General features: G+C 40.1%; 1 protein-coding gene across 1 annotated transcript in view; it reads left to right on the top strand.

Moving 5' to 3' along the window:
- Nucleotides 1–1,115: 1,115 nt before the first annotated feature.
- Nucleotides 1,116–12,988, top strand: part of LOC146329286 (calpain-2 catalytic subunit-like) — a 30,403-nt gene continuing 18,530 nt past the window's right edge. The window contains exons 1-2 of the mRNA XM_084714520.1: nucleotides 1,116–1,416; nucleotides 6,995–7,064. Coding sequence (XP_084570646.1) covers nucleotides 1,180–1,416; nucleotides 6,995–7,064 — 307 coding nt within the window. The 5' untranslated portion in view covers nucleotides 1,116–1,179. The remainder of the gene's footprint in view (nucleotides 1,417–6,994; nucleotides 7,065–12,988) is intronic.

A 12,988-nucleotide genomic window follows, 5' to 3' on the forward strand; every position in this document is an offset into this window, starting at 1 on the left:
TCAGTCTGTACACTTTGTTTCCTCACATTTATATAAAAGAACATTTAACACGAAAATACAGAAGTTCTTAGGAAAAGTTCCAGCAGCTTTTTGTTTTTAAACATTTCAATTTAAAAACTTTGGCTGTTCTCTACATCAGAGAAACCCAAACACTGGCTGGTGATCCACAAGTGGGTCACAGGAGATTTTATTTGGGTCACCAAATAAATTAAAGACTGTGGAAGAAATTCAGCAAATTTAAGATTTATATCTGCAGTGCAGCTTCTATGAAGCATTTCAAATGTGTGAATTGTTTTACTAATTCTAAATAATTCCAATAATTTTGCCTCATTTCTGAAGTCAATAAATTCTTGAGGTCAACTCAAACTCGTAAATTTAAAAAAAAAGTTTTCCCAACTAAAAATTATATTTCAAAAATTACTGTGTACACTGGGAAATACCAACAAATCAGCTCACTGTGAATCATTTTTAAAATACAAATTATTTTGAGTTTGTAAGCAAAGATTCAAGTTTATCTAAAGAAAAAAACTCAACCAGGTAAAAAAAAAAAAGAAAGAAAAAAAGAAACTTTTTTAGGTTATTTCAAAACTTTTGAGTTTGATTCTAAACTCAAAAATCACAGCGAGTTTTTTTTTTGTTCTCTTGATGAGGAAATAAAAACGATGACATGTTAACTCAGCCTACATTTATTTCTCATTTCTAAAGTCTTAAACGTGTTTGTTCATGTTTCTGGATAATTTAAGATGATGCAGTAAAAATGTATGAACAAATGATCCCTTTATTCCTGTTTTCATCTTTTTATTCCAGGGCACGTTAAAAAAAAAACAGTTTGTTTCCAGAGAAGAAGTTAAAAAGCTTCTTCACACCAGCAGGTGTCGCTGTTTCAGGCTCAAGACTCAAATCTTTTTTCAGCACAAACTCAAAGAAAGTTTGATTTGAACATGAGAGCGAGCAGAAACATCTGCTGTGTCCTCTGACAGACAGACTGACTCCTCCTCTGACGGTCCGGTTTCAGGGCGGAGGTCTGAGGAAGAGGAGGAGGCTCAGTGAGGAGGAGGAGGAGGAGGAGGTCTGAGCCTCTGGTACAGACCGTCAGTCCAGGAGCAGCAGCGGAGAGAGCGGCTCTGTTCTTCTTCTTCTCCTCTCTGGATCTTACTCCTCTTCCTCCTCCTCTTCATCATGTCCGGGGTCGCCTCCACCCTCGCTAAGAAGCGCGCGCTGGCCGCGGGATTCGGGACCAACGCGAACGCGTCGCGGTACCTGAACCAGGACTTCGCGACTCTGCGCGCGCAGTGCCGCGCGGCAGGAAAACTGTTCTGCGACCCGACGTTCCCCGCGGCGCCGGAAGCGCTCGGCTTCAACGAGCTGGGGAAGGGTTCCTACAAGACCCGGGGGGTCACCTGGAAGAGACCCACGGTAAGAACCGGGGCCCCTGAGGGCCCGGGGGGTCCGGGATGGGAGAGTTAGTTTGGGTGAGTGGGTGAGGCCGGAGGGAGGGGCGGGGTCAGTGGGGGGAGGGAAGTGCAGCTGGTGGAAAAAAACACAAGAAAAGTGAGATTTACTGTCAAATGAACGATTCTACTCTGATTACTTTCATCATGTTCTCACTGTGAGCGGAGAGGAACCTGAACATGTTCAGAAAAATATTTATACAAATATTTATAAAGTTATTAAAGAGGAAGTACAGACTACTCTGTTACACTGGGAAAGTTTGCACAGGTGGAAGTAACTAATTACAAATACTCCGATTACTGTAATTAAGTCATCTTTTTAAGTCTATTTCTACTTAAATACACATTACACTGTGTAATCTACTTAGTTACTTTGTAAATCATATTTGAGTGCAATTAATATTCAATCAATATTCAAACCTTTGATCTGCAGTTTTGTAGGTGATACAAATAGAACAGAGTAGAACAGATTAGAACAGAACCCTCTGAGGATGAATCGTCTCCTGTTAGAACAGAGAACAGAACCCTCTGAGGATGAATCGTCTCCTGTTAGAACAGAGAACAGAACCCTGTTAGAACAGAGAACAGAACCCTCTGAGGATGAATCGTCTCCTGTTACAACAGAGAACAGAACCCTGTTAGAACAGAGAACAGAACCCTGTTAGAACAGAGAACAGAACCCTCTGAGGATGAATCGTCTCCTGTTAGAACAGAGAACAGAACCCTCTGAGGACGAATCGTCTCCTGTTAGAACAGAGAACAGAACCCTCTGAGGATGAATCGTCTCCTGTTACAACAGAGAACAGAACCCTGTTAGAACAGAGAACAGAACCCTGTTAGAACAGAGAACAGAACCCTCTGAGGATGAATCGTCTCTTGTTAGAACAGAGAACAGAACCCTGTTAGAACAGAGAACAGAACCCTCTGAGGATGAATCGTCTCCTGTTAGAACAGAGAACAGAACCCTGTTAGAACAGAGAACAGAACCCTGTTAGAACAGAGAACAGAACCCTCTGAGGATGAATCGTCTCCTGTTAGAACAGAGAACAGAACCCTGTTAGAACAGAGAACAGAACCCTGTTAGAACAGAGAACATTTCAACATTTCATCTGTTGTCATTTTATCCAGCTGTCAATAAATCTGATCTGCTGATCAGAAGTGATCAAACTGAATAATTGATCATGAGACGTTTGTAAACTGCTGGTCACATGATTTCTGTGGTTCATTTTCTACATTCGACTTTTCATGAAAGAGACATGAGTTTGTTTCACAGTAAATATAATTAAATATGATCAGATCTGTAGAAACAAGGAAACTGATCAGATCAGCTGTGAGGATCAATGAGGAGATTTTTTGTTCTCCTGTGTTCTGCACTTATTGTTCCTTCTTTAACTTTTACCTGCTGAACTGACTCTGCTGCAGAGAACAGAGAACATCAGTGAGAACAGAGACACAGAATAAAGTTCCCTGTTTCAACAAAACAAAGTCAGATGAGGTGGTCATAATTATTGATTAAATATTCATCAATATGTATTTAATTGTGATGAATGATTATTGATAAATGATTAACTGCTGCAGCGTTTAGTTTGTATGTCTTTGTTTTCATTGGTCCGTTTGTGATCAGGTCACCTGATTGGCTGGTTACTAACCTGCAGATGAAATGTTTGAATATTAATTCAACTTGTACTCGACTACGATTTATAAAGTAACTGAGTACATTACAGTGTAATGCATACTTAAGTACGAGTAAAAAGTACAGACCTGAAAATGTACTCATAAAAGTAAAAGTTACTTCCACCCCTGAGTATTACAATATTACAGTAATGTAACTTCATAGCTTTCTGTTGCTTTTTTAATTTCTTCACAAACATCCAGAAAGAGAATCAAACTGATCAGAATCATAAAAACATTATTGATCCTTAAGAGGAAATTATTTACGTCACAGATTCTCCCACTCAGTGACTTCAAGTGTATAACATGAAGTGATTATAAGACAGAACAGCTGTGTCAACATACACAGACAATCAATGACAATAATCAATAATTAAATAAAATGTGAACAATAAGAGTAAAGATATCTGACTCATTTTCCAAAACAGTCATTTATAGTTAGAGAGCAGCAACATATGTAAAGAAAATATACAATAAGAAGAATCATGAACTCAGTGTTCATCATGATTCAAAACATATATATTTATTAATCAGTGTGAATAAAAACACTGTACAGACAGTATACAGTGTCCCTCCATCCCATAATAACAACAAATAATCACCCACATAAACAAAGAACAATAATAATATTTACATCAACAGACTGATTCGTTTGTTTCTGATATCTGAAAGAAAAAGAAACAAAGGAGAGACAAAAAAAATATGAAACAGACAGATATCAGACACAGATATCTGATATCAGACAGACAGACAGACAGATATCAGACACAGATATCAGACAGACAGATATCAGACAGACAGATATCAGATATCAGACAGACAGACAGACAGATATCAGACACAGATATCAGATAGACAGATATCAGACAGACAGACAGATATCAGACACAGATATCAGACAGACAGATATCAGATAGACAGATATCAAACAGACAGATATCAGACACAGATATCAAACAGAAAGATATCAGACAGACAGATATCAAACACAGATATCAGACAGATATCAGACAGACATATCAGACAGACAGATATCAAACACAGATATCAGACAGATATCAGACAGACAGATATCAAACATAGATATCAGACAGACAGATATCAGACAGACAGATATCAAACACAGTTATCAGACAGACAGATATCAGACAGACAGATATCAGACGGATAGATATCAGACGGATAGATATCAGAATCAAACAAGACAGATATCAGACAGACTGATATCAGACAGACAGATATCAGACAGACAGATATCAGATATCAGACAGACAGATATCAGACAGACAGATATCAGATATCAGACAGACAGATATCAGACAGACAGAAATCAAACAGACAGATATCAGACAGACAGATATCAGACAGACAGATATCAGAATCAAACAGACAGACATCAGACAGACAGACAGATATCAGATATCAGACAGACAGATATCAGACAGACAGATATCAGCTATCCGACAGACAGAAATCAAACAGACAGATATCAGACAGACAGATATCAGATATCAGACAGACAGATATCAGATATCAGACAGACAGAAATCAAACAGACAGATATCAGACAGACAGATATCAGATATCAGACAGACAGATATCAGACAGATATCAGATATCAGACAGATATCAGATATCAGACAGACAGATATCAGACAGACAGAAATCAAACAGACAAATATCAGACAGACAGATATCAGATATCAGACAGACAGATATCAGACAGATATCAGATATCAGACAGACAGATATCAGATATCAGACAGACAGATATCAGACAGATATCAGATATCAGACAGACAGATATCAGATATCAGACAGACAGAAATCAAACAGACAGATATCAGACAGACAGATATCAGATATCAGACAGACAGATATCAGACAGATATCAGATATCAGACAGACAGATATCAGATATCAGACAGACAGATATCAGACAGATATCAGATATCAGACACAGATATCAGACAGACAGATATCAGACAGATATCAGATATCAGACAGACAGATATCAGATATCAGACAGACAGATATCAGACAGATATCAGATATCAGACAGACAGATATCAGATATCAGACAGACAGAAATCAAACAGACAGATATCAGATATCAGACAGACAGATATCAGATATCTGACAGACAGATATCAGACAGACAGATATCAGACAGACAGAAATCAAACAGACAGATATCAGACAGACAGGTTTAATATGGATCCTGTTCACAGTTAGAGAAACACTTTATGGGCGAATGATGGGAACATACAGTGAGTCACAGCGTCAGAGATCCTACGTTCCACCGCGATGAGTCACTACACACAGAACACGAGGTGGTTCCTGGTTACACTGACAGAGGGAGGAGAGGGCAAACTTTTCACACACAAACACACACTGAGCTGAGTCCTCGTGCAGATGTGTCACTGAGTTTGTTCAGAAGCAGGAAGTGGAGAGCAGAGGAAGAGCAGGGAGGAAGAGGAGGGAGTGATGGCTGAACATGTTGGAATAAGCTGAACTGGAGACAGAAGAGCTCAAGTTAATAAAATATCTCCAATATGTCAAATGTGAAAACTAAAACTAAGAAGAGTGAAGGTGTTGATGGTCTGATCAGGTCGGTCAGCTGAAGAATCGGTGAGTCTGTGAAGTGACGACACATGACAGACCAGCGTGTAACACGTCTTTAAATCAGGTGATCACGGACGTGTCGAGGTTCATTCAGACCTGCAGGAAGTTTCAGACTTGGTCAGTTTAAGTGTTTCACATATTTCAGGAATTTTACAGACTAAACTCCAGTGAAAGTGTTTTAATGAGTGGGACTCAGACTGGACGGAGACTAACTTTAGACCAGAATAGACCATCTAATGATGAATGGATTGGACCCTGTGGACCCGGTGGCCCTGAGGGTCAGGAGGCCCCTCAGCCAGATATACTGACCTCTTTTTGTAAAGTTACACAGATACTGAATCAGTTTAGAGTATTTACTGTGTTCAATAAGTATTTATTAAACGATGTTTTACACACTGACAATCTGACCGACAGGAAATCTACATTTAAATTAGTCAAATTATTCATTTATGTTTGACAGAAGATTCAAAGTCAGAGAGACTCTGCTGGTGTCCTCGAACATGAAGTCCAGAAAATAAAGTTCAGCTGAAACCAATGTAAAACTACTACAGAGACACAAAACTACTGCAGAGAGACACAAAACTACTGCAGACACAAAACTACTGCAAAGAGACACAAAACTACTGCAGAGAGACACAAAACTACTGCAGAGACACAAAACTACTGCAAAGAGACACAAAACTACTGCAGAGACACAAAACTACTACAAAGAGACACAAAACTACTGCAGAGACACAGAACTACTGCAGAGACACAAAACTACTGCAAAGAGACACAAAACTACTGCAGAGACACAAAACTACTGCAGAGAGACACAAAACTACTGCAGAGACACAAAACTACTACAAAGAGACACAAAACTACTACAAAGAGACACAAAACTACTGCAGAGACACAGAACTACTGCAGAGACACAAAACTACTGCAAAGAGACACAAAACTACTGCAGAGACACAAAACTACTGCAGAGAGACACAAAACTACTGCAGAGACACAAAACTACTGCAAAGAGACACAAAACTACTGCAGAGAGACACAAAACTTCTGCAGAGACACAAAACTACTGCAGAGACACAAAACTATTGCAACGAGACACAAAACTACTGCAGAGACACAAAACTACTACTGCAGAGACACAAAACTACTGCAAAGAGACACAAAACTACTGCAAAGAGACACAAAACTACTGCAAAGAGAATGTGAATCTTCTCAGTTTGTTTCAGTGTCTCTGACCTCTCGTCCATCAGGAACTGGTCTCTAACCCTGAGTTCATCGTGGGCGGAGCCACCAGGACCGACATCTGCCAGGGAGCTCTGGGTGAGTTTCTCTGACTGTCCCTGAACACACCACACTCAGAAGCTGCAGCACATGTGTGGACAGGTAGACAGGTGAGCAGACAGACAGGTAGCCTGCAGGTTAGTGGTGTGTGTGTGAACCTGTGTGGAGGTCAGAGGTCAGTGAGCTGCAGGAACAGACTGAAACATGAAGACGACAGTTAAACCTGCAGTGAATGTCTGGAATGTTTGAGCCAATCAGGTTTAAATGTGTCTGAATCTCACAGATCTGGTGTGTGTGGTGACATTCCTGCACTGATCCTGGATCAGTGAGTTTTAATGTGGTCTGTGATGTGGAACCATCATGAGTGTGTGTCCTGCAGTCAGCTGACCTCCTCGTCCATCACAGGGTGTCCATTTTCATATGATGATGAATATCGATGAGTCTGCAGGCTCCGCCCCTCAGCTCAAACATACAGAGTATTTCCAACATGTGTGAACGTGTCTGATGCAGATAATCCTCGTTCCTGTTCCATGTGTGGAACGTTCACAGGACGTCTGATCCTCAGGGTGAACCTCAGCGTGGACGTGTGACAGTTCGGTCAAATACGTAGTGAGGCAGAGCTGCACACTTCATCCAGATTTGATTCAAATCACTAAATGGCTTTCTGCAAAATCTCAGTATCCAATATTTAAATCTTAAAGTGTCTTTAAAGGTTTAAATGACTGAATGTGGTGAGACAGAGACGTCCTGTCCTACAGCTCAGAAGAATCACACCACAGCCATTTTAACACGTTTTATATCAAAATAAGAGTAATGATTTAAAAATGATCATGACCTGCGGGGAGCTTGGACAGCTCAGCTGGTAGAGCGTCTGGACGCTGTGAGTCCTCTGCAGCAGCCGTGGGTTCGACTCCCGCCCGCGGCCCTTTGCTGCACGTCGTTCCCCCACTCTCTCTCCCCATTTCCTGTCATGTCTTCAGCTGTCCTGTCATTAAAGGCATAAAATGCCCCCCCAAAATATTATCATGACCTTTAATGGCACAACAACAGGACCAAAATTAAAGGTTCAGTCCTTCAGTGAAATGTTACGGCACATCCTCACATCACTGTTATAACTGGGAGCATAAAAATGAACAACAGATGGGTCGCAGGAAGTGGCCACTGGTCAACAGAGGGCGCTGCCTCACCTCTCCCTACATCCTAAAACAGACCTGAGCAAAATGTGGCTCGGGGGCCGGATGGTGCCCACTGAAAGGTTTCATGTGGCCTCACAGGGCCATCATGGAAATACCAAAAATTAAAAATCTAGTAAAGACAGTCAATAGTATATTGCTTACCATTAAATCAGACCTTTATTTTGAAAGGTTCTAATGAGAAAACACCCACAAACATACAAAATACGACCACATTATTTTGAAAAGTCCTAATGAACTGTATCGTTTGTATCAAACTAAAACTTTATACACTCAGTGCTGCTCATCCACGGTACACTGTAAAACATCATACAGGTAAAACATCATGCAGGTAAAACATCATGCAGGTAAAACATCATACAGGTAAAACATCATACAGGTAAAACATCATGCAGGTAAAACATCATACAGGTAAAACATCATGCAGGTAAAACATCATGCAGGTAAAACATCATGCAGGTAAAACATCATACAGGTAAAACACCATGCAGGTAAAACATCATACAGGTAAAACATCATACAGGTAAAACATCATACAGGTAAAACATCATACAGGTAAAACATCATGCAGGTAAAACATCATGCAGGTAAAACATCATGCAGGTAAAACATCATGCAGGTAAAACATCATACAGGTAAAACATCATGCAGGTAAAACATCATACAGGTAAAACATCATGCAGGTAAAACATCATACAGGTAAAACATCATACAGGTAAAACATCATGCAGGTAAAACACCATGCAGGTAAAACACCATACAGGTAAAACATCAAGTTTTGGACATTACCAGTAAAATATTATCCCACAGTTCAACTCGTGGTCATTCAGACTGGGAGACCAACAGTAGAAGTGTCCCTTATAGAAGACGTATTAGAGATGTAGTTGTATTGGCTGGATTTATATCATGTGACCCACAGCAGCCTGATCAGTTTCTCATGTGGCCCCCATGAAAAATAACTGCCCACCCCTGATCTAAAACTTCAGTACACAAGACTTCATTTCTGTGTAAATATATATGCTGTATATTAATTTGAGCAGGATAATATTGTGTAGTTAAAGAGTAAAATGTATAATCTGCAATAAAACGTTCTACGTTCTCTAAAGTTACTGATAGGTCACATGTTAACCTGTGCGGTTGGATCCTCTCAGTAGAAGAGAAGGAACCTGCAGCCAGCATGATTTACACTCTGTCAACCTGTGGGTGGCAGCAGAGAGCGAACAGCTCGATCTACATCAACAACGTAATCAATCAACTCAATCAACATCAATCAATTAGTGGAAAAACAGGTCTGAACGTGAAAACAGGTGGAGCACAGAGACGTCCGTCCTCTGTCCTACTTTTGGTCAACTTCAGTCTTTCAGCATAAATTATAAAATAAAATATAATTTGAATTTGAATTTATTGAAGGGTAGATAATTATTTTAAAGGATTTGCATTAAGAGAGTTCCATCAGGCTGAAATGCTCATTTGGTAGAAAATAAAAATAAAGTGTCTTTTCATATGTTAATGTAGACTAGAGTGAGTTTTAATATAGTTCAGTGCCACTGGTTGTGTGTTTGACGGGTGATGTGTGTGTATTTACGCACACGGCAGCGCAGCGTAACTTCTTTGATTATTTCATTCTGTTTCTTGGTTCCAACTGTAGTTTCTAGTTTTGTTGCTACATAACATTCCTGCACGCAGAGACACGAAACTGAACGCAGCTTCTCTAACTGTGAAATAAAATGTTCTGTAAAACATCAGTAGAACACACAAAGAATAAATCAGCTGGAAAACTTGAAGTCATTTAAAAGATGATTCAGCCTGCAGAGACGGCGGAGGGGCGGGGCTCCGGACCACAGAACGTGTTTGGGTGGAGGATCCTCATAAACTCAACATGACTGTTTCATATGTTCTGTTCACAGGAGAAAATGACTTCAACTAAAGTTAAAACATTTTGAATTTTTTGTATTTCTTATTATAAATATTGGGGAAATTAACGGTTAAATTGTGTAATTTAAAAAAATCAATAAATTAACCGTTGGATTAATTAATCAACTAATCAAAGACATAATTATGAAGTGCAGCCCTCAGTTATCATGAAACATCTGCAGATATTTTCACACACACACACACACACACACACACACACACACACACACTCACTCACTCACACACACACACACACACACACACACACACTCTCTCTCTCCTTCAGTGGTTCATTGATGTAAATGTATTTCTGCCCCTGAGTGATGAGTCATCGACACATTTGAATCATTTTCCAGGAAAAAAAAAACTGAAATATTAAAAGAGCAGAGAGACGAGGACTGAGAGCAACACACACATCAACACACACATCAACACACACATCAACACACACATCAACACACACATCAACACACAACAACACACAACAACACACACATCAACACACACAACAACACACACATCAACACACACACACACACACATCAACACACACATCAACACACACAACAACACACATCAACACACACATCAACACACAACAACACACACATCAACACACACATCAACACACATCAACACACACATCAACACACACAACAACACACATCAACACACACATCAACACACAACAACACACACATCAACACACACATCAACACACATCAACACACACATCAACACACACACACACACACATCAACACACACATCAACACACACATCAACACACAACAACACACACATCAACACACACATCAACACACACATCAACACACAACAACACACACATCAACACACACATCAACACACACATCAACACACAACAACACACACATCAACACACACATCAACACACACATCAACACACACATCAACACACACAACAACACACACAGCAACACACACATCAACACACACATGAACACACACAACAACACACACAGCAACACACACATCAACACACACATCAACACACAACAACACACACATCAACACACACATCAACACACAGCAACACACACATCAACACACACATCAACACACACATCAACACACATCAACACACACATCAACACACACATCAACACACATCAACACACACATCAACACACACATCAACACACACATCAACACACATCAACACACACATCAACACACACATCAACACACAACAACACACATCAACACACACAACAACACACACATCAACACACAACAACACACATCAACACACACATCAACACACAACAACACACATCAACACACAGCAACACACACATCAACACACATCAACACACACATCAACACACACATCAACACACACATCAACACACATCAACACACATCAACACACACAACAACACACATCAACACACACATCAACACACACATCAACACACATCAACACACACATCAACACACACAACAACACACATCAACACACACATCAACACACACATCAACACACATCAACACACACATCAACACACACATCAACACACACACACACACACACATCAACACACACATCAACACACATCAACACACACATCAACACACACATCAACACACATCAACACACATCAACACACACAACAACACACATCAACACACATCAACACACATCAACACACACATCAACACACATCAACACACATCAACACACACAACAACACACAACAACACACATCAACACACATCAACACACATCAACACACACATCAACACACACATCAACACACATCAACACACATCAACACACATCAACACACATCAACACACATCAACAACACACATCAACACACACATCAACACACACATCAACACACATCAACACACACATCAACACACACAACAACACACATCAACACACACATCAACACACACATCAACACACATCAACACACACATCAACACACACATCAACACACACACACACACACACATCAACACACACATCAACACACATCAACACACACATCAACACACACATCAACACACATCAACACACATCAACACACACAACAACACACATCAACACACACATCAACACACACATCAACACACATCAACACACACATCAACACACACATCAACACACACACACACACACATCAACACACACATCAACACACATCAACACACACAACAACACACACAACAACACACAACAACACACACATCAACACACACATCAACACACACATCAACACACACATCAACACACAACAACACACACATCAACACACACATCAACACACAACAACACACACATCAACACACACATCAACACACACATCAACACACACATCAACACACAACAACACACACAACAACACACACATCAACACACACATCAACACACACAACAACACACACATCAACACACACATCAACACACACATCAACACACACATCAACACACAACAACACACACAACAACACACACATCAACACACACATCAACACACACAACAACACACACAACAACACACACATCAACACACAACAACACACACATCAACACACAACAACACACACATCAACACACACATCAACACACAACAACACACACATCAACACACAACAACACACACATCAACACACACATCAACACACAACAACACACACATCAACACACAACAACACACACATCAACACACAACAACACACACATCAACACACACATCAACACACAACAACACACACATCAACACACACATCAACACACACATCAACACACATCAACACACACATCAACACACATCAACACACACATCAACACACACATCAACAC

Source organism: Lutjanus erythropterus, chromosome 3 (genome assembly GCF_056507025.1).
Source record: "Lutjanus erythropterus isolate fLutEry1 chromosome 3, fLutEry1.hap2, whole genome shotgun sequence".
NCBI lineage: Eukaryota > Metazoa > Chordata > Actinopteri > Lutjaniformes > Lutjanidae > Lutjanus > Lutjanus erythropterus.